Consider the following 24,782-nt stretch of genomic DNA (forward strand, 5'->3'; position numbering starts at 1 on the left):
GCATTTACGGCATCTTAAGATAGTGTTTCAAAGTTTCCTTGCAACAGTTATACTATACTTTTTATTCTTTATTAGTAAACTTTTTATATAACTGGTACAATCTACAGAACTGTAATTATCCTTTTAATTCTATCAGATAATTAATAGTAATCTGCATGACTCGTTCTTCTTTTTTACCTTAGGAAAGATTCTTGATTGTCAAGAACGAGAACTCAACAGACGATCACGACTACAAGTGGTGGGTCCCTCTGAACTACGCCACAGCCGAGAACCCCCAGTTCAACCTCACTCAGGCCAAGATCTGGATGAAGGACTCCGAGTCGGAGATAACCATTTCGTCGCTTCCCCCCAGCGACCAGTGGGTCATCTTCAACATCCAGGAGACCGGATATTACAGGGTCAACTACGACGACAACAACTGGAATCTGCTCATCCAGCAACTCCAGACGGACCACAGGGTCATCCATTCTGTCAACCGCGCCCAGATCATCGATGACGCCATGAACCTCGCAAAGGCTGGTAAGTCTTGGACAAAGATCAGATAAACTGTTCTCGGCTGTTGGCGTACTCCACCTCCATAACTCAGCCTTACTATTGGAATTAGTCACTGCTGATTATAAACAGATAATGCAGAGAGCTTTGAAAATACAACCAGATTCAGTACCGTTGCATTTTCTTGTAAATTAAGAACAACCCATTACACAACGAACGATTTAATCGCTTTTAGTGTCCTGTTTCCATAAAGTTTTGGTGTTGAGTGTAATTCTTATTAACTATATTAAGTCACAGGTTTTCTTAGTTACGTGAACTCATGCATTATTAGCCATATACTTCCAATTCCCTTTTTCTTGCCTCGCCAACTCGAGCGTTAATTAGACTTATCACATTATTAGTGACAGATGTACCAGAGTTGTGAATGTTGTTGAAATGTCCTGTATGTTTACCAGGTCAACTCAGTTACGACACAGCCCTTGCCCTTTACGGGTACCTGGGAAAAGAGCAAGACTACGTGCCATGGTCAGCAGCTATCAATAACCTGGGTTACCTTAAAAGCATGTTCTCACGGGCAGGAGGATATGGAGCACTCAAGGTAAGGGATTTCCCCTTATTTACTTTGTTCAAAAAATGAGAACAAACTAGATATAATTTTGAAGTGTGATAAAAATGAACTTTGGCTTCTTGAAGAGTGTGATAAAAATGAACTCTGGCTTCTGAGAAAAGAAGTAGGACTTAATATTTAATGAACGTTTCAATTTCCTCCATCCCAATGGCATCCCGTTGCCAGTTTAAAAACATTTCTTGCCAATTGACCTTCGGAAAATAATTACATTCTTTACGTAAAGCCCTTGCAAGGTGACTATTAGTTGACAACAAGTATAAGAATATTCGCCTTCATGAACATAAACATATTTCCTGGACAATAATGAACGGCCTTATTTTACACCTTTCAGAGGTACCTGCTAGACATCCTCGTACCTCTTTACGAGAGCGTCGGCTTCCAGGACAGCCCCAACGACCCACTGTTAGAGCAGTACAAACGTCAGAAAGCCTTAGCCTGGGCTTGCGCCTTAGGACACAAGGACTGCCTTGACAACGTTGTCGCTCTGTACCGCGAGTGGATGCACAATCCTGCCAACACAAGGTAAGCAGTACCGTGGGACGCATTCCCAAACTTCATCTTACCTTTTTTCAGGTAAGATGAAGCGCGTTTAAAAGTTACTACACGATGTAACAGTGAATTGCTGATTTCAACTGATCATCTTATTTCAAAAGACGTCAGTTTCTAATAAAAAAATCTATTTTTAATCGCAGAAGAAACCCGGCTCAAATGAAAGCAAAACTAAGGAAAGTTTTAGTAACAAATAGTTTTATAACTTTAGCCTGCAGACACACATGTACTAAAGACAAGTGGTTGAGTACTGTATTCTCATCATTTGAAAATATTTTTCTTCTTGATCCTCACTAATATAAGCACCGTTTGTCAAAAACGATTCTTGTTCATTCAAATATGCAAAAAGTGGATATCACCTGTTACAGAGCATTATAATGCAAAGGCACCGTAAATGCTAAATTTCGCTCCTGATAAATCATTAATTAACGTTCATTTTTCCCTCTTCTTTCACCATTCATTTTTGCACATGATCACGGTCAACCATCACATTGAAATATTTCCGTTACATTACTTTCAAAGAAATTTTGTTGACGAACAATTTACAAGCAAATATATCTCTTCTCCCCAGTATCATATCACCGAATCTCAAGTCCACCGTCTACTGCCGCGCCATCGCTGAGGGAGGCGAAGAAGAGTGGAATTTCGCTTGGGCCCAATACCTCAAGTCCAACGTGGGAGCCGAGAAGGTCAGACTTCTCTCGGCCATGGGATGCACCAATGAAATCTGGATTTTATCACGGTAAAGCAAAAAGAGAAAACAAAGACGCTTACACAAAATCACGCATATCAATGCGTATAATGACAAAACCGTTTTTCATAATGCTTTTTCCACTTATATGATGCTCATTGTGACCCTTATTCCCTTACATAACACTCCTAAGGTATGTAGTAAGTTTCTACGCATTGGTTTATAGGAGTGACCAAACACTATGTTCCTTAATTAATTGGACAAGATCTCAGTCGTGTTGGAACCTTATACTGTCTGGTACATACTGATTGTCTCCCATCCAAGAATGACCATACCCAACTTTGCTGATCACTGAAAGGCCAACTATATGAGGGATGTCATTAACAATATATACTGCAAACGGGAAAAGAAGTGCCAGGCTGCTTTATCTACCCTTTTGACAATGCTGACACATGATTAGCGTTCATCAGGCACCGTGTATGGTGTGGGTTGAGGAGACAACATATTTGCCAAATTTATCACACCGTTTGTGCGAATGATGCCGTCAAACGTCTCATCAAAGTATTTTCAAGAACTTACATCAACTTCGCATAGGTTAAAGAAAAGTGACAGCACGTTTACCATTCTTCAGATGGCAAATGAACCGTGACAATGCTTTATCCGTTTCTGTCTTGTTACAACCAGTCTGTAGATGTCTTTGTAACAAAATCCCCATTTTCATATGACTTTATTTTGATTTTACAGTTCTGTTCTCTAAGTTTTTCTTGGAAGAAGACAGGTGCAGAGTCCTGCGTGAGTTTGGCGTTCTATTTAATATTTTGCCCTTGTAATGTATTGGAGTACAAAGGAGCCCTTGCACGGCTACCGGTATGTATTTCCCCCATTTCATCTTGGACGAGAAAAACACTGACAGACATGTTTTTAGCCTTTATAATGAACATTGGCTATTTCTTTCGTTATTTCATTGTCTTTCATTGAATTACCTACTTATTATGGTGACTGCTGTCTATGAATTAAGCTTATTAAGACATCAAATTCTGAACACCGACAGCAATTTCATCACAAATATATTTTCTGGCTTTGTTGTATCACAAAAGACCGCTTGTAGTTAGTTATTGGTTATGGGTATATTTATCTACCAATGATTTGCACTTTATATTTGTTTATTCAAGTATTTTTTATTATCTTTGCATCCGTGTTCATGCGTTCATTTTCAATGATTCATTTATTTGCTTTATTTCCCGGCAGATACCTCGAAATGGCCTTTGCAAGTGACAGTGGCATCAGAAAGCAGGACGCCTCCCGGGTGTTTGGCGCCGTTGCTGGGAACATCGTGGGTCGCCCTCTGGCCTGGAACTTCCTTCAGGATCAATGGGATATGATCTACGATTTGTGAGTATCTCCATCATGAGACTAATTTCTTATGGTGTAATTTTCCTCGCTGTTTTACTAGTAGAGTTGTTATTATCAAGCAGTGTTATTTCTCCAAGTATAAAATATAGTAGTTTAGCCAAGGCCAACCACAAGTAAAATGAGCGTAAAAGAGTAAACTTTTCTCGTTCTCTCTTTGCAGCATATATTAGATGATTATGTATGAATGTATGTATGTAAGACAGGACACACACGCCAAGGTTTAAATACTAATAAGAGGAAAACATATTCAATATACTCCTTTAGTGGGCATCACTCGCATCCAAATGCTTCTCCTCTTCACTTATCAAAAAGAAAATCATTTTGTGTTTTGCAGCTACGGGAAAGCTAAGCCAGCCTTGATCAAGTACGCAACAACGAGTTTCAACACTGCCCAACTGCTAAAGGAGGTAAGAAGGAAATGGAGAGAAAGTCTCCGAAAGGTACCACGCCTCATACCTGGACGCACTTTATATACAACCTAAAGAATGTATTAATTATCTTTCTTGCATCCAAATCAAAGAGAAGAGAGAATAAAGTGTGAAGAATCAAAGAATCAAATCGTAGCTGATACATATAGTCAACAAAGTTTGGAGATTCGTTTGAATGATTGCCTTAAATATTCTGTAATTGAAAATCATTTCTTCATTATATCTAATTCCGATTAAATATAATATTGTTTTCTCTTTTGTCCAGGTCGAACTATTCCAGGACGAGCATGCCAGCGAGCTGGGCTCTGCCACTAGAGCCGTTGAACAGGTGATCGAACGTACCAAGATCAACATCGCTTGGATGAATACCAACTACGATGTGATCGTCCAGTGGCTCGACCAGAATGGCTATTCCACTAAACTTAGCAATGTCTAGGAGCTCCGCAGTGAAGGTCTCCCCAGGGAGATACCGGCACCAACGATGACCAGAGAGAATGTCTGATGAGGGAGGAAGAAGACATTCTTGGTAGGGGAGGCTAGTCCTCTATGTCTGTGGTTATAATTATTCAAAAAATATTTACTCTTTTCTCTCTGAAATTCTACGCAAAGTAGAACGTCTATAGCCATGATCTCTGATGCATTGTTAATTTACCTTTGTTTCTTTGTTTCCAAAGAGAATGAAAAAATCTTTTAGTTGTGGTTAATATCTATCCGAAACATTAGGCCTACACCGCAGGCCTTCCGGTCTCTTCGAAGTTCTCTTTCCTTTTAGGCCTAAAAGTTTACTTTGGCGGCACTCAATTTTCTGCATCATAGTATAAATTTAACGTCATTTGCATTTCTAGCGGGTTGAAGGCAACTTGTTAGACCCATAGTTCAAGTTCAATGAAACAGAAAGGCAGTCTTACCAAGGCTCTGTATCATATGATGAGAGCAAACGATGGCAGCGTTTAATACGAAGTATAAATTCTCCAGTCATTTTTGCTCTTCATCATGGATATAAACATATTTCACTCGTGACGTTTTTCACATTCCCGTTCACCATACCGGAGGGGACTCTCGGCATCAGCCATCTAGGCGACTAGTCAGTTGATAACGAGCATTACTCATCATTACGTTTTCATCACACAAAGTAACGGCATTACACCCATGATGTGTGTCATATCTATGATGCAATATTATTCACTTCATCGACAGAAATGGCGGAACTCCGGTGAAAATGGGATTTCCTGTTTCAGACTTCATATTAATCATCTTACTGTATAATGATGTACAGCAATGTATATTTGTAGCTTTTGTAATCGATGTGCAGCTGTTTCATGGGCATCGTGTGGTTAGCGTAGTGTGAATGCTTCCTCTCTTTTGTATGTAGCGTTTCTCGTTTTTCATTTGCTACGTGGTTCCTTTGGCAATTTTCATGAATTAGGCGGTCGTAGAAAAATCTGCTTTGCCAGTTGAAAGATACTTCACCCCGAGAACTTTTTCTTGGCAGAAAGCAGTCTTCAGAACGCTCTCTCTCTCTCTCTCTCTCTCTCTCTCTCTCTCTCTCTCTCTCTCTCTCTCTCTCTCTCTCTCTCTTCTATGATTATTTATCGCTGAAAAAAACGTTTTGTTGGTAACAAATGTGGGAAGAAGTGACGGTAGAGAACCAGCCATATATTTTTTACATGCTCAAAATCTCAGACATGGCGTTAGTATCTTTGTATTTTATTCCTTTTTTTCCGCCGCTCTTAACAGCATAAGGAAGCAAAGATTTCAGTATTTGGGTTGTCTCAAAATATTGTCAACAACTGTCAAGCAATTCAAAACCTAACATTTGAAAAAAAAATCCTTGCAGCACGTAAATAACTTTATTTTTCTTTCTATCTTTTTTCTCCAAAAATAGAACCACTAGGAGCGACTTGCTTTATCAGCGCATATCTCTGCAAACTGTCACATAGCTACCGATATTTGCTGAACAATCTTGACACAGATCATTGACCTTCACCAGGAATTTTGCCGCACTGCAGTAAAATAAGGATTACTCGATTTTCTTCACAATTTTAGCAAGTGAGAGTGCGCATGCGTTGTTTTATTCTTATTTCACAAAAGCTCGACCACGATGAAAATCACATGGCTTTTGATTAACAGACATGCGATAAAGCATGAGACTGGCCTTTATTGGCAGTAATGCACCACAAGAAAAGAATGATTATCAGATGTAGTTGCAATAAATGCTTGTTATTTTTTTAAAGCAAACTTTGAAGGTATAAGAAGGTCGTTTTTCACAGACGAAAGTTAACGATCAGTGTCAGATTCAGCTTCCTGTCGGTGCAAAACTTTAGGCGTAAAGAAAGTCGCACCTTCACCGGGAGCGTTTTGAGAACAGACTGTGGTATCTGCTCGTCTGTACTTCCCTAAATTATTTTGCAAAATGTACAGAATTGATGCTATACATAAAACTGACAATCAGTGACAATTACCATCTTGTTTCTAACGTGAAAGTACACCAAGAACTTATTAAATTCAGGTGAGTCATGCAAAATCATTTGGTTAAATCTCTACGACATCAGTCATTCACTAAACATTACTTTCCAAACACCAGCAAACTTCCAGAGACTGCTAAGCAAAGCAAAATGAAAGCCAGGGGATACACTACCGTATGAGAATACCATTCCAAGAACACTGAATATCCTCAGTGTTTTCACTCGAAAAATGACGAAAGACAATGCAATGCTTCGGCGCAAATCTCTGAAATCGTCGAATTTTCTCAGAAATATATATACGCTGCTTTCTTTCTATTTATTCAATTTTTTTTTGTAAGGATCTTACAACATGAAAAAAGATCGGTCATGTGAAAAGCAAAAAACTGGAGACAATTACTCCCATCATATTTGAGCGGATGAATAACTGGTTGTGGTAACAATATTTGCATATTGTACAGGTATGTATGTAGGTCTGAATGCTACACACAAGCACACACACACACACACACACACACACACACACACACACACACACACACATATATATATATATATATATATATATATATATATATATATATATATATATATATATATATATATAAATATATATATATTTATTCGTGTGGTGCTCGCGCGCGTTTGCAAGCGTGTATGGGTTTCTAGGCGCTGATAATATATCCATAATATACGCAATCACCTCCTTGTCCAATTATTGGTAAATAATTTAGCATACGGCCTTGTACGCAGTAATAATATTTTGTTCGAATATGTTAAGTGTTACACTATAAAACTATAGAAATTAACTTAGTTCTCTGGCATCCTCTCTTTTAGCATCCTATGTTTTAAGAAATATATTTTCACTAATAAGGTTGTTGTTGACTTAAATTTATTATTATTATTATTATTATTATTATTATTATTATTGTTAATAATATTATTATTATATGTAAATATTAGGATATTCTTATTCTCCTATAATATATCACGAACATAAGTTCTATGTCATCACATGATATCAAAATATATCAAGGCCATAGCGATATTTATAGATGGTATCTATAATATGTCTGTAATATATATATAGTGTATATATACACACACACATATATATATAGATATATATATGTATAATATATATATATACACTGTATATGTATATATATGAATTGTGATTTTATTTAATAATCTACTTGATTATCTCGGCCAAGCTTTTTTATGGAAGCCGTAGTCAATATGGGTGTTGAATCTTGTTTCTTATAAAATTTCGGGTTTCGATGCTGTTTTTATCTTGTTACTGTTCCTTATTCCGTGGACTTTACCCAAGCTGCGCAAATCATTACGACTGTGATGGTACATGTAAGGAAACACCCAGATTAGGTTAGGTTAGCCACCTCTGATTAGTGGCTTCTCTCTGCCTCCAAAATTGAAGAATCTCTTTTTTTTTTTTTTTATTTCTTTCATGAGAATCACTACTGTCATAACGGAGTGCTCAGCTAAAGTAGAGTATGGCCCCTTTTCTACTAATTTTGGTAAACAAATCATTAATGTGTATTTGAATGTTAATGTCAGTGAAAAATCATAGATTAACTTCCTTGTCTTACCAGTGATGGGGATAATAAAGTAATCAAAGAAGAACAAAGATTAACTACATGTATTTGTGTATATCATTTACCTAAGTGATTTTCTCTTACCCTACATGTATTTGTGTATATCATTTAATAAAGTAATCAAAGAAGAACAAAGCTATTTTCTCTTACCATGTATTTGTGTATATCTACATGTATTTGTGTATATCATTTAAGTCTAAAGTAATCAAAAAGAAGAATGTATTTGTGTATATCATTTAAGTCCAAAGTAATCAAAGAAGAACAAAGCTATTTTCTCTTACCCTACATGTATTTGTGTATATCATTTAAGTCTAAAGTAATCAAAGAAGAACAAAGCTATTTTCTCTTACCCTACATGTATTTGTGTATATCATTTAAGTCTATCTTTATTTGACTATCTGCTTATATATTTTATTTTCCTAGCATGTCCTTTCCGTACAGAGGGTAGACATTTTCTCGCCCATTTCTGACAATTAATCTAAGATGAAAACAAGAGGAAGAACATTAAAAGGAATCTGATGAGTCCATATACCTGTCTTCTAAATACTAACTCAAGACTGTAAACAAATATAGTGGAAAAAGGAAGAATAAATCTCATCGTTTCAATTGCATTCGGGCAAATAGTGAGAAACCTGACTAGGAGCAAGACATTTACCATTTCAACAGCTCTATTTACTTATCGCTAGCACATGATCTAATGTTTCAGGAAGGCAGCGAAGGTTGCTTCATAAAACCTCTACCGACCCAGCATCGCAGCATTCTACTTTAAACATTTTCTTCCTTCTAAAATTATCCTTTTGCAATCTATCGACGACATTCTCTGTGCCCGGCAAAATCTCCTCCATCAGGCCTTTGTAACTCATTATTTTCTCATTAAATCGTTACTTCAAATGTACTGTTTAGACAGTTCATTTAAGCTGCTTGTATTTGTCCAGTAGGAAGCTTAAGCGGTCTTTCTACTTTGACCCATTTCTCCACTGACTACCTATCATGAACAAAGGCATATATAACCAGTCTACTCCCAATCGCTGCTATCCATACTGTACGTGTAACCTTCAATTCATAACGTTTTCTTTCAAGTGGTCTTACTCTTGCTACCGATTACAGTTATCCTTTAGGTACCTTACGAAACTTCACCAGCCACTAAAACTTACTTAAAAACTGCAACAATTGCAATCTTGAGCCATTACTCCTTAAATTTCCATTTTTTCTGTATCCTCTTTCGAAATTTCATGCTATCACTCAGTTACAGCCATAGCTTATAACCGTTAAGACTAATCTGTACCTTTTTGTAAGCCTCCATTTGGCACCAAAGCAGCCATTCTCTCCTGGAACAGTTTCAGACAAAATTTGCCGTTAACGACAGCCAAAATTCCTCCACCTGGTTTCTCTGTATACAAAAGTTCTGTGGTAACATTGCAATGAACTTTGAGACAGAAGCAAAAAATTTTTTCAAGTTATGTGACACAACGGTCACCCTCTGGATTGAATAAAAAATGAAACAGAAACTCCTTCCAATCTCACAAAGAGAATAATGAATGTAGAGGGTCACACTGTATTAGGAGGGAAAGCTACAAAACATCATACAGTCTCCAAATGGATATAAAAGAAAAGGAGATAAGAGAACGCACCCGTAAAACGTTAACTATGAAATGAAAGGATAAAGCATAGAGAGAAAACAAAATGGAAAAATTGTGAAAAAGCGAACGTCAACTTAAACAACGCAAAAATACCCAATATTATCCAAGTAAGCTTTTGAGTATTGTGGACTGTTCTGAGGAAACTGATTCTGGGATGAGCCTGTCTTTTCAGAAAATGAAGCTTATGAATGAACAAGGGGTCCAGTCAGACAATGTGGTGAAATCTTGGTGAGTGAGCAGGTGGTCCATTTAAGCGGTATAATGAAATCCTGGTAAATACAAGGTATGTGAAAAAAAAGTGATGCCAAGAATACCTTCGGGACATGGTAATGAAACCGGTTACATAAAAATAAGGACATTCATGTTCAGAATTTCGAATTCCAAGATTCGTTGCCCTGGCCATCAGGAAAAAGACTGGTTGTGTGGCAAAGCAAACTGAGGATGAAAAAGCACATAAGCTAATCAAGAACTGTTGCCAACAGCGAAGGCAGGTACCTCAGAGCCGGAAGTGAACTAAGTGTAGATTAGCAAAAACAAGGCTGATAAACTAACTGCTACTGTTCGAACCACTTGCTTCCCGCTTGCTTCGCGTCATTCTTATCCTTAAAACGCTCACAACATTGCATACAAGAATGTTTATTGAAATTGTCTGAAAACCACACAGTTGTAAGGAAAAGTTTACATTTAACAAATACATATTGCTTTTAGCCAATTGATATTTTGATTCAACTGGTTTCCTAGGCCTTGGGAAAACACTTAGATGAATTAGCCCCCCTTTTCATATCAGTTTTTAAATTTTTTGAGGTGGAGGACGGCTAAAACTTGAATTTCTTTGGGAAACATCTGAGCATTCAGATATCTGGTTCTTGTCTTCCAAGTACTTTCATGCGTGAATGGAATGCTCGAATGACAGATGTTGCGTAAAGAATGTTTACTATAAAATAATCTTTTTCTCATTTTTTATGTCTGAATATCTGGTATCTTTTGTTCTTTCTTGAAAAAAGTAGCCTCGAAATTTCGCATCTACACGTGCTGAAGAGTCAGTGGTAACACGCACATCTTTGAAAAGACTGAGGATAATTATCTTCAAGCTCTCGTTATTTACAGCAATTAAAAATTGCCAGAGAGATATTACCAGCTAAAAAATAAGGACTCTCTCTCTCTTTGTGTGTGATTTTATGAGAATGAATAGCTTTATGGGAAGAGGCGTATATGGAAAATGTAACAAGAAAAATTCTCATTAAAATTAAAAAAAACCTGGAATGCAATTCAATGTACAAGCGTTAATGCTCCCTTTTTCTCGGCAACACGATTGTCGTTAAATTATAAGTGAAAACTGAGTGGTGCCATTTTATTATGATTATTATCTGCTACACAAAAGCCCAGTTCTAACTCGATCTGCATGCAGCCTCAGAAAAAGTGGGAAAAAGGGAAGAGGAATAAAAAGATAATAAGTAAAAATGCTCCGAACTTCCTTCGGCGCAATCGAGTTTTCTGTACAGCCGCTACAGCGTATAATCAAGGCCACCGAAAATAGAGCTATCTTTCGGTGGTCTCGGTATAATGCTGCGTGAGCCCCGATGGTGGTCTATCCTATATCGTTGCCAGAGGCACGATTGTGGCTAACTTTAACCTTAAATAAAATAAAAACTACTGAGGCTAGAGAACTGCAATATGGTATGTTTGATGATTGGAGGGTGGATGATCGACATACCAACATGCAGCCCTTTAGCCTCAGTAGTTTTTAAGATGTGGGGGAGGTCAGAAAAAGTGCGGACGGACAGACAAAGCTGGCACAATTGTTGTCTTTTACAGAAAACTAAAAAGGGGGCTGGTAAGAGGATGCGCAACAGGGCAAAAATAATATGTGATAAGTTATCAGTTGAATTTTCTATACCGGACGGATGGGAGAGACCACCCCGTCGAGGTCTTCCAATTTTCGATAATTATGATGATATGGTTATTATAACACGCACTATACATGTGAACGTGCATAGATCTTTCCCTCCTCGCTCGGTGATAAAAGCCAGATCTTCAACGTCTGTCGTCATTACACCACGAGGACCCAGAGAGAGAGAGAGAGAGAGAGAGAGAGAGAGGAAAACGAGACAAGGAGTGAGAGGGACTAAAAGAAAAGGGGGGGGGAAGCGAAAACAATACGAGAGAGAGAGAGAGAGAGATAATGCTTTATGCATGAAATAATGTGATAAAACATTTTCACAGGAAACATGTGACGTAAATTTTACGCAAAGCTTTCAGTTAAGCTCGGTTAAATCTGAACTAAGCTGAAGGAATAATACAATAAACAATTATTAAAATTTCGAAGAGATATAAAAACTGTCAACTTGTGCGTCTTAATTCTGAAACCGCTTCTGTTATATACTAATTTAATAAGCAGAAACACAATTAACCAACTGGCATCATCTTTATCATCAACAAAGTTTCGGCATCACTTCCGTCGTCGTCATTGACAGAATTTCCAAACGGTCAAGGCAATAAATACAGAAGTACAAGAGCTCTGAGATTCTAAGCGGAGAGACAGCTACAACAATTAATCTCTCCATAATCATAAGGTCCATTGCTGCCCTCCTCATTACCCTGGCAAGCATCATCATCATCACTGTTGTCATCGCCGAATGTGTCCTCATTATCCGCAGCATCCTTACCGCTCTCTCTCCCTCTTCCTCCACGGCCATCAGCTGAAATTTCATCACCAGCCATTATTGGGCCTTCGCATCCAATTTCTCCTGAAGGCTCGACTGCCTAAGAGGCTTGGAGAAGCTCCTCAGTTGCCTGCCTTCCTTCCCCTCATATCAGCTGTTCTTAAAAGTCTTTTTCCGCATTTTGCCTTTCATTTGTTATTTCATTTCCTCTCCTTTGGCCTCTCCGTGCATTCGTGCTCACGTGATCGTGAGATGTTAAATTCTGTTACAGAAGCTCAGTTCGATATTCGTCATTCTGTTTTGTCTATTTTTAAATGACTTGTCTGACTGGTTAATTCAATAAAAACAATAGTAACAAACTGAGGGTTAATGTCTTCATTACAGCTGAGTGACTGTTCTAGTGTAATCATGCATAGGAGCCAGCACCCTGTCTAGTTGTCGTAATACTCGATTCCCAGGCGAGGCGAAGTGGGCTTGGCACGACCATTAAATTGGAGCACTGCTGACCAAAGAAGTGAATTGCTACCAGGTGCCTGGTCGACGGTAATCCACCGCACTGTGGAGAAAGGCACCAGCAACCTCATTCCACATCACTGGACGGTCAGCAAAAAAAGCAGCAACTTCAGTTCCACCTCTCGTTAGGCTAAGAAGGCATATATAAAAATAGAAACACCTGAATACTCGATATCAAGAGATTATTTCATGGAGTGGCAAGACGATGACCTGTTCTCTCAGAGCAGAAAGCTCTCGAAGAGGCGAGTATCTGCTTTCACGCGGGAGTGCTTCCCATCTGGCCAGTTTACAATTACGCTGATGCCTGAAGTACCTCAGTCAAGTACTTTCCTGAAGTAGATTATATGCATCAAGAGCTGCATCATTTTATATTGTACCCGTTGTCCGTTTTAGTAAATACTCACTGTCATCGGCTAAACTGAGCTCTTGTTTCGGCACTAATTGGCTGCTTATATAAACCTTTAAAAACCTGGTCTTACTCATTCCCAGGGAATGTAAATTACACACAAACGCACATATATTACACACAAACAAACACACACACACAAACATATAAAACACCAATGCAGAAAATTTCAGCAGTTAAAATACGACATTATGTGCATATACTGTATATTATTATATATATATATATATATATATATATATATATATATATATATATATATATATATATATATATATATATATATATATATATATATATATATATATATATATATATATATTATATATATATATATATATATATATATATATATATATATATATATATATATATGTATGTATGTATGTATGTATATGTGTGTGTGTGTATGGAACTGATGATGAACAGCAAAACTATCACAGCAAATCAGTTGGTACCTAAATAAGATGGCAAAACCACCGAGAAACTTTCCCACCTAATAACAAAGAACAAGCAATATAAATCCCTCCAAAACGCTCATCACTGAACTGGGAAATATCAATAAATGCCTGTCACCGGCAAATGTTCAGCTTAATAACACAAGGGCATACCACCAATGATTTCCTCTCTTAGTGGCGTGTTCATCTTTACAAACTGCAACCTCCATTCTATTACCAGAGCACCACATGTCTAAAATGCAAAGGAGACATGTTTCTTTGCTGTGTAAGGAAAACAGCCAGTAGGGAGGTAGTCGTCAGTGCACCTCACGTGGTGCATTGCAGGCATTATTTGAGGTTCTTTGCAGCGTCCCTTCGGCCCTAAGCTGCAAACCCTTTCATTCTTTTACTGTACCTCCGTTCATATTATCTTTTTTCCATCTAACTTTCAACCCTCCCTTAACAGTTGTTTCATAGTGCAACTGAGAGGCTTTCCTCCTGATACACCTTTCAAGCCGTCTGTACTCTCAATTTCCCTATCAGCTCTGAATGATCTCAAAGGCCCCAGAGCTTGGCCTTTCGCCTAAATTTTATATTCCAATATTCCAATAAGGAAAAAATCAGTAATCAAAACCCAGTTCGACTTAAGAAATTCGTTTCCATGACGTGAACAATATTCTGACATTCATTTCCGGTACTAACACATAATAGAAAGTAAGCCCTGCAGTAACTGAGAGTGCAACCGAAAATGTACAATAAGAATATTTATAAACAAAACCAGTAACAACAATAATAAGAATGACAATAATTGTGACCCCAGCGATAACAACGGCAATGAAGCGATAACAATATCACTCAGTTATAGGAGAATGAAGACGATGATAAAAACACAAATGGTAAAATATCCACTGTTAATGCAATGTTACTGACAGTCATCACGACAACAAAAGAACTGATAAAGAAAGTCAGGTAGGAATGGAAGAAAACGATGTACACCAGCTGAGATACACCTCCTTCCCTCGCTGAACGAAAATTCCCAAGTCACCAAAATAACCAATTATGAAAATACTGAGGATATGCGCTGACCTTATATAATGTGATTTATAAGATAAACATGAAAATCTAAAATGTCAGTTTGTTAATTACTTTTGTGCAAACATTTCTAAGATTGCCTACTCTTAAAAGGCATAAAACAATACAAGGTTGGGTCATATATTATATATGTATATATATAAATATATATATATATATATATATATATATATATATATATATATATATATATATATATATATATATAATATCAATACAAGGTTAGGTCTTATATATATATATATATATATATATATATATATATATATATATATATATATATATATATATATATATATATATGTGTTTTTATACTTACACACACATTTTAATATATATTATAATATATATATATATATATATATATATATATATATATATATATATATATATATATATATATATATATACATATATACATATATATATATATATATATATATATATATATATATATATATATATATATGTATGTGTGTATATGGATAGATAGATAGAATATACAATTTAGGCCGAAGGCCAAGCGCTGGGACCTATGAAGTCATTCAGGACCAAAGGCAAATTGGGAGTAAGAGCTTGAAAAGGTGTAACGAGGAGGAAAACCTCGCAGTTACACTATGAAGCAATTACTAGGAGAGGGTGGAAGTTAAGATGGAAGAAAGATATGAACGGAGGTACAACAAAAGGAATGAAAGGGTTTGAAGTCAGGGCCGAAGGGACGCTGCGAAGGACCTAAAGTAATGCCTATAGTGCACCACGTGAGGTGCACTGACGGCACTACCCTCTAAGAGGGTGTGCATGTGGATGACGTGGTGTGAAGTAGGTTTAGATATGCAAAATTGCGGCGAACTTGAGTTTTTTTTTTAGGATTTCATTCTTAATTCATAAACTACGTAACGATAAAGAGACCAAGAGAGCAATGGGCTAACTGTTCTAAATCAGTCCTAACGGAAAAAAAAAAATCTTTAAGTCACGTAGAGGCGCAATTCAAAATTAGCCCTTAGAGATGACGGCAGCAAAGAAACATGTCTTTTATTTTTACATAAGCGTGGGTTAAATCATTTCATGAAAAACTTGTGGACAGATCGCAATGGAACACTCTATGAATAGGACAGTGATCTGACTAGAAACAGGCTCCAAACGGAAAGACAACACATAACTGCGCTCTTTTTGTTTGAGTGGAAGCGAGAATCTTGGATCTCAACAAGATTATCAAATTTTGCGTTTCGAGAGCTCATAGACATGTCGACTTGAGAAGTGGCTGTTGCACGGTAGGATGAATATTTCAAGGAAATACTCATCTTACCGCAGCATAATTAAATATCGATATTCACAGTACTGCCACGATAGTAAAAGCAATAGTAATATTGGAAGCAGTAGTCTTAGTAAAGGAACTCCCGTTTTACAATTCGCAAAGTAGTTCCTTTCGCCCATACTCTGAAAGAAAAGTAAAAGAAAATATATCCCTTCACTCCAGTCAATTGGACAAGGTATTCCTTTCGAGGGCCTAATGGAATCTGAAAAATTAATCAGCACGTTGCCAGAAGCCATTAAAGTGAGAGTTGGAGAAAGCCCACTCGACTGCAAAATTTAACCTCACTGGAGCCATTCCATTCCTTGAGCGATCGGGTTTCCTTTCTGGGTTTTGGTAAGAGTCCGTCCGTAACAAAGTAACAATGAAACACGCACGACTTTTTTTTTTTTTCTTGAGATGTGATGTTAATGGTGAAAATCGCTGTGAAACTATCTGTTCTCTGTTGAGAGAGAGAGAGAGAGAGAGAGAGAGAGAGAGAGAGAGAGAGAGGGGGTTAGAAAGTTGTATGTACTCAACACGTATATGTATACACACCAAAAATCAGCTTTTCCAGCGCCTTGCGTTGCCTGGTGCCTAAACACCTTCTCTTGTTCACTTCGTGATATCTTTAATAATAACTGCACTCATAATAATTTCTTTAGTGATCGGTTATCTTATTCTCACCTTTTGATATTAACATTCATGCTATCCAGACTGTCTGTATTTCATGCGGCTTTTAGTCTTTAACAAGATTTCAAAGTGTTACCCTCTTCCAAGTTCTCTCTCCTCCAAACTGTTGCCAGTATTAAATGTAATACTTTGGTAAATGTCCAAAAAGCTTATGATGAAAGCAGTAGCTATTTTAATTCTTTCATTTTCCTTGTATACTCAGATTCGCTATTCACGTCTCTACAAATACTCGATCAATTAAATCTCGACGCACATAACATCATGACGTGGAGATGGTTCATGAATGCATGAATAAATAGAATGAGCAGTTCACTCTCACTGTTAATAAGGAAAACTGACCTGATTTTTCGACATAAAATCAATCACAAGGGTATTTAAGTAATGAGCAAGATGGTTTCGATCTCTGACAATTCGTGTTCCCTGTAACCTCAAAATATTTCCATTATATCTCCCTTTCGTGTTAGTAAACTATTCGTTAATACTTAAATTAATGCAGACGCCGTATCCTACAGAGTACATAAGTCTGATTTACAAATCCTCTTATTAGCTGTTAATACTGTCTTGGCGCGTATTACTTTTTGTAGTAACTAAGTAACTTACTTGTCAGGAAACAAAATAAAAAAAATCGTAGATATTGATTATTTGTAAAAACACAATCGGAGTCATTTCTGTTTTGTTACTGGAATACGGAAGTAACTCCTGCTTATTGTAAGTTCCCTTTATATTCCAGATCCCCTCCAATAATAGGAGATGCAACGGTAAAACCAAGTACCGGAAGAGCCGAGCAAAGCTGCAATCTGGCTTTCAACCCTTACTTTCCATCCCCCGACAATCCTCACTGAGAGAGGAAAGATCTCCTTTTCATTACTCTTATATTTTATTTATCTTTTTACGGAGGCTACACATGCAACCTTTCTCTGACCTCCCTCTTCCCGCAACAATATTCAAACCTCTTTTGAATTGTGGAGCTATTTCCTCTCAAAGTTACGTAAATAATTGGTGCACCTGAAATCCTATTAAAATACATCAGGTTGCAACAGTGTCCTAGAAATGTTGATTTTGCCGTCGAGTTAGAGCTAATAAGTTAATTCTGACAGGAAATATTATAAGCAAACATCAGCTAGATATATCAACTCCGAATAAGAAAAACAAAGCAAACTATAGAGCGTTCGAATTAGAGAGGATGTAACATGACAACAGACAAGAAAAATGAGGAAATGTTACTGGTGAGAGAGATGGGGCGGCGGGGGAGAGGGGTGAGAGGAGGGAACAGAGAGAGAGAGAGAGAGAGAGAGAGAGAGAGAGAGAGAGAGAGAGAGAGAGAGAGATGAACTTGTGGCTCAATTTTCAATCAGTTTCTCTTTCTAATACAACTTTGCACCATGTGACCTTTCTTGCTGCCCTATGTATAGTAGCACAAGTAAATCAAATAGTTGCCGTTCTCGAGGACATTGTAATCGAAAAGAAATGTCTGAATTGTTTAAACAGGACGTACAGGAACAGGATGATCGATATTCGCGCCGGTTATTGCGAGTACTATCCATGACTGAGTCAAAGGAATACATCCTCAACTAATCTCAAGTATGACATACCATCTGACCTGACCTTAGAGAAGGGGTGGGGGTTTTCAAGGCCAACGAAGCGCTGGAAGCCTACTCTGTACAAACGACGATCGACAGATCCTAAACCTCAGAGGCCGCATAAGTAGGCTGCTAAATCAGTTTAAACAACACTATGGGCTTATGATCTAATAATGCTAACTCTTGCTTGTTATCGAACTGAAATGAATCACCAATATGAGGAGCGAAATATAATAGATAACTTTGAACGTGAGAAACGCCAGAGCTTTACCTAATGAGGATAACAATCAGTTTATTGCTTTCTCTCTGACCACTCGTATCAGACTATTCTATCGTCATTCAACGTATAAATGGAACATATAAATGTTGCGGTTGTTGGGAAGAGCAAGGCAAGGTTCCTATGACAGTTCTGAAGTGAAGTAAATGCGAAGAGAAAGGTCAATCAGCTATTAGATCTGAGAATAAAAGTGGCTTCCTGAAGAGAATAGAGTCCTGTATCAGTGGGTGAGTATATTACTGAAGAGTTGCTGAATATGGAAGACAGAAGACAGGTAGATCTGAATGAAGCCCGACTGAAAATGATTAGTATAAATTCAAAAACACTTATGGAAGTGAATGTCAAGGATATAGGGAGGACAATTAAAATGTGTAAGGGCCAGGAGTTGAGGGGATTGAAAATGAGATGTTGCAGTACGGTGGTATTACTGTATCTAACTGGCTGACCAGGGTGTGTAAGCTATATTTGGAGAAGCGAAAGGTTCCAATGGAATGGATGCATGAAATAATTTTTCCTTGTATTAAGGTAAACGTGATGGAGGTGAGTGCCAGAGTTGTAGGGACATAACATCAAGTATTCCTGCAGAGGTGTATGGTAGGATTTTGACCATCGTACAGTACGACATTGGTCAGAGTAAGGTAGATAACGGCAGGTTGATAAGAAAGAGCAGTGCAGATATAGACATGGAATCTTTATGGATCAAGCGCTTATCATGAAACAGTTGTGTGACATGCTTAAGAATGCAAACAAAATTCTATATGTACAGTATTAGTATGAACAGAGAGAAAGTTTTTGATAACACTGATAGTGCTATTTGGAGTTAGCTTGAGATGTTTGTAGCAACTGTTGTAACTGGAATTACTATTCTTATGATAAAGACGAACAAGCGTTAGAATATGCTGACCTCAAAATGACAAGTTTATTGTATAAATGGTCTAAGACAAGGTTGTGGTGTAACTTTTTATAATTTATATTATTATGGATGGAAAGGGATTAATGAGAGATAAAGACAGGAGATAATGCAAAGTTGAGGGGTAAGTGAAAGGACCATGGAGTGCTAAGTGACCGATTTTTGTTGATTATACAGTTTAGCTGGTGATAATAAAGAGAAGCTGCTTAGAATATTGGAAAAAATAGCTATTACGATGAAGTGTTTGCATAGTTTTTGTGGAGTAAGGCTTAGTCCAGACCAAGATATAGTGTCGCTCAACAGTTGCACAGCATCGTATCAATATTGCCGCCGAAATTTTGCAAGACAGTTGCCTTCGAAATTTCCACTATTTAAAATTTGTTGCGCCAGTGTGAAACAGTGGCAGAAGCCACTTTGTTTCTGAATGACTTAGCAACTACTGAGAACACTTTGGAAACGCACCACATTGTATCTGGAGGGCTCCGTGCCTGTTGCACAACATTAGCTAAACAATAGGTATACGGTACTGCGTGAAAAGACCAAAATGGAACGAGAAAAAGACCCAGGAGATAATGGATCGCGTTTTCCACACCCTGTGGGAAACACGGAACCAGGCAAAGTCGTGTCTCGCAACGGCTGAACATCTGTCGCAAGATGTCTGGTTTGCTGGTTAGTTATCGAGCAACTTCAATGCATCAGTTTAAATACTTTTTTGGGCAGAGCAAAGTACTTCAGTTTGAACGCGTCTCGCAATATTTAATCGCCTCTCCCCCTCATCCCATCCGTTTTGCAGCAATCGCGGGACACCTCTGAACTTGTCCAGGAACTGTTCAGGTGCTGAGATGCGCAAAAAAGTATCCTGGTCTGGGCACGGCCAAGGAGTGCGGCAAGGATGAGAAATGTATATTAATTTTTAGTAGGTGGTTTGGTTACATGAAGCGAATGAAGGACGGTAAATTTTGTACTTAAAGTATGTTAATGATATCTAACGCAACAAATGGTTATCTTGGCTTATATCCATTAGGGGTGGGCCTAGTCGATTACTCGTAATCGATTACTTCGATTACTAACGAAAAAAACTTTGTAATCGATTTTTTTTTCTGTAATCGATTAGGTGAACGATTACTACAGGATTTGTTTCTACTTTTGACCTGATTTGTCAGAAAATTGTTCTTCGGGAAAGCAAAAATGAAAGAAAACGTTAAATGAAATAAGATGGTCATGCTTTACTTTCTTTTAACCAGAACAGTAATTGCTACAAATTCCTATAAATACAAACATGCTTGTTTCATTTCTCTTGTAGCCACAAGCGGGTTTCTGCTTCATATATCTTGAATCATATTCTAGGTGTATTAATATAAAACATTAAAACACACCAGACACTTTTATATATATATATATATATATATATATATATATATATATATATATATATATATATATATATATATATATATATAATATATATATATATATATATATATATATATATATACATATAATTATTCAAAACTGTTTGGTGCGTGTTTAGGATTTATGTTAATATTATACACCTAGAGTATTAGTTAAAAACATATGAAACAGAAACTCGCATGTGGCTACAAGAAAAATGAAACAAGCATGTGTGTATTTATGAGAATTTACAACAATTACTGTCCACCTTACTGCACAACATTTCTGAGTATTACTGATTCTCACTCTCCTCCAAATCCTGTTTCTTTTATCTAGATTGATTCAAGAATTTATTTGATGGAACAGCATGAATAATTCCTTATAATAATAATTTTCTTATCACTGTAAAACATATTTCCTTTTCTTTTTAAAACAAAAAATATATATATATATATATATATATATATATATATATATATATATATATATATATATATATATATATATATATATGTGTGTGTGTGTGTGTGTGCATGATATGTGTGCGTGTGTGTTCCAGCATAACTCTGAAATGCACTGAGCAATTTCAACCAAACTTGGTACATATACGATTTAGAAAAGAATACAGTAGGTGTAAGGTATCATTAGTACCAAAGGGCACCAGAGGGGTTGGGGGTGGGAAGGGTTATCTGAATTGGGGCTGGTTCTGCTCGTAGACTTAGTAACTAAATAAACTCTACAGGCTTATCATACCTCATTTCTGTATACATATGACTTACTATCTGGAAAAGAACAGTGGGAGTAAGACATCACTGGCACTAAAGGGGTGGGGGTGGGAAGGGGGTGACGTAAAAATAACTAAAAATGACAGATATTAGTGTTTAGTCCATAGTTTTCGAGGATGCTGAGATGAATAGTGACACCTCTGGTGCCCTTTTAAGTCCAAGTTCAGCCCCGATAGGAATGGGGGTTGAGAAGGGGCGAAATATAAAATGTCAAAAATGCTGGGCAATGTAACTGAAGCAACTATCTTTACAGGAAGGGAGAGAGAGAGAGAGAGAGAGAGAGAGAGAGAGAGAGAGAGAGACTATCTTTACAGGAAAGAGAGAGAGAGAGAGAGAGAGAGAGAGAGGGGGGTGTTTGGGAGGGGAGAGAGAGAGAGAGAGAGAGAGAGAGAGATTTATCAGTTGTCATTCAGAGTTTTCCAAGGCAGTGCCAAGTTGGACAGCTAGTTATATATATAAACATATATATACTGTATATATATACTATATATATATATATATATATATATATATATTATATATATATATACAGTATATATATATTTATATATATATAGTTGTTTTATAAAGAAAAGAAAATCAATTATAAGGAATTATTCATGTTATTCTATCTAATAAACTCCTGAATCAATCTAGGTAAAAGAAACAGGATTTAGAGAAGAATGAGAATCAATAATACTCAGAAAGACACTTCGGTAAAGTAGGTAGAGTATAGAAGTAGAACTTTCAATTGTAAAACCTACAAAATTACAGTAACAGGTCGAGTAACTGATTACCAATCGATTACTTTCTCAGAAGTAAAACAGTAATCGCGATTGCAAAAAAATATGATATCGCCTACCACTATCTATCAACAATTAACTGAATGCCGCAAATACATCATAATTCCTTTTTATACTCTCAAAGCTTTATTAATCTCATTTTGTATTTGTGTTGTATGCAAGTTCAGATATGCCGTTTTTATTGATATTTTCCCATATTACCATGTTCATTATCATGCTGAGATTTGACATAAGCTTGCAATGTCTTTAAAAGGTAAAACTGAATAATCCAATTTTAAAGCAAGCTAAATCAGCATCAGCTTAGCCGTCTTGTCTCCAGTGGATCTGGGTAATGGCATGAATTTTACACCAGCTCCTAAACACCACTCCTAAATTACATGACGGCAATTTCAGCCTTTTACGAATGACAATCTTGAAAATACAGTGGAGTTACGGGTGAAGTTAAGACAGTCGATTCACGAACAAAGAAAACGGAGACATCATCAGTCCATCTATAGGTTAACTGAAGTATTAAGGCGGAGAGGTGATTTTTGGTGGCCCTTTTATCGGTTCTCATTTAGTCCATCCAATTGGACTCTTTTAGTTGTCAACTAAAATTAACATTTTTCTCGAAGATCTGGTTTGTTCCATGAGGAGTGCTCGAACACACTTCTTTTAATTCTCTTTCACATCTCCACTAATCTCAAGTCTTAAATACTCAAAAGTATATCCACACTTCCTGGAATACGTGACTCAAGAAAATCTACGCACATGTTACCTTTACGTGAACACAATTATTGGTTAGGCAATGCATTCTCGTAGCAAAAGTTTCCCGGGACTTTTGTCTTGTGAATTTCTGGAATTTTTTACACTATTAGAAGGTGCCTATAACTGACCTTACAGTTTTTAACGGCGAGCAGTTTTGTCACTTCGCATTCCAGCGTTCCTTCACATCATAGGTGAGGATGAATTGTCTCCACATTTCTGTCTTTAATTTCAGTAGTGAAACTCTTTTGAAACTATGTCCATCTTTGATCAGGTAAGTGAGAAAGAGAGATTCTCCTCCCCCATATATTTCAAGGTGCTATCATCTTCACCACCAGAAGCATTGACTTCCATACCTTAGAAACCTTTCTTCCTTTCATTGTCAACAGTAATCTGTCGTTGTTTACATCGCTAGGAAATTTGTGGAAACATAAATAAATACATACATATATATATGTATGTATGTGTATATATATATATATATATATATATATATATATACCTGTATATATATACACATATATATATATATATATATATATATATATATATATATATAAACTACCACCTACAGAGATCACCGCTTAGATGAGCAAAGGCCTCACAATGTATTTCCTAGGATACGGGCTTAAATCGTAGCAAAGGATCGGTTCTGGACAGTTTACAAAGCCCCAAGAAAACATGAATGATTTTATAATTAAACTGATTTACAAACGGGTTCGCCAAAAATCCAGCTCAAAGGGCCATCTAACTGACTTTACATGAACTGCAGAGATTGCATCCAAAGCACTAAATAAGCACACTGCAGGCTGCCTGAAAGCATGCCCTCCAAGGGATGGGGTTCAGCTACATATCTGCCAGTCCCAACGACGTTCCATTAAGTAAAAATATCTGTAAGGATCAGGCTGGTTTTCCTATGGTCAAAAGGGGGAGTACAGGAAGAGTTTAGTTTGCAAGTATAAATTCGGAGAAATGTGCTGGACGCAGGGTGGCTGCAGACTTTGAAAGATCTCTCAGGAGCCTGGATATTTATGGAAAAGCATCCTGGCCTGAGAAATTTGTTTAGCAGTTTTCTGAAGCATGAAATCTGCTAAACTTCTAAATTTCATTTTTGAGTCTTGTTTTTCAATCATTTTTGGCTTTACTCTTCTATATATTAGAATGTACTTCCTTTGTGAATCTAGTGAAGCCTTGAAGATTTTCTGCAAGGCTTCACCAGCTTCACAATGGAAGTATAGTCTTATTTAGAACAGAGTACCGCCAAAAAGTATGAAAAACAAGAATCAAAAATGAAAATTTTA

The 24,782-nt window shown here is 36.9% G+C and overlaps 2 protein-coding genes across 4 annotated transcripts in view; one reads left to right on the forward strand and one right to left on the reverse strand.

Moving 5' to 3' along the window:
- Positions 1 to 6,029, forward strand: part of LOC136833190 (aminopeptidase N-like) — an 86,060-nt gene extending 80,031 nt beyond the window's left edge. For all 3 annotated transcript variants that reach the window (XM_067095006.1, XM_067094995.1, XM_067095017.1), the window contains 7 exons: positions 183 to 519; positions 948 to 1,090; positions 1,452 to 1,642; positions 2,241 to 2,411; positions 3,609 to 3,752; positions 4,108 to 4,180; positions 4,467 to 6,029. In XM_067095006.1, coding sequence (XP_066951107.1) covers positions 183 to 519; positions 948 to 1,090; positions 1,452 to 1,642; positions 2,241 to 2,411; positions 3,609 to 3,752; positions 4,108 to 4,180; positions 4,467 to 4,637 — 1,230 coding nt within the window. In that variant the 3' untranslated portion in view covers positions 4,638 to 6,029. The remainder of the gene's footprint in view (positions 1 to 182; positions 520 to 947; positions 1,091 to 1,451; positions 1,643 to 2,240; positions 2,412 to 3,608; positions 3,753 to 4,107; positions 4,181 to 4,466) is intronic.
- The window catches only part of LOC136833197 (uncharacterized), a 185,241-nt gene that overhangs the window by 50,037 nt on the left and 110,422 nt on the right, over positions 1 to 24,782 (reverse strand). The window lies entirely within an intron of this gene.

This window comes from Macrobrachium rosenbergii, chromosome 4, assembly GCF_040412425.1.
Source record: "Macrobrachium rosenbergii isolate ZJJX-2024 chromosome 4, ASM4041242v1, whole genome shotgun sequence".
In the NCBI taxonomy this organism is placed as follows: domain Eukaryota; kingdom Metazoa; phylum Arthropoda; class Malacostraca; order Decapoda; family Palaemonidae; genus Macrobrachium; species Macrobrachium rosenbergii.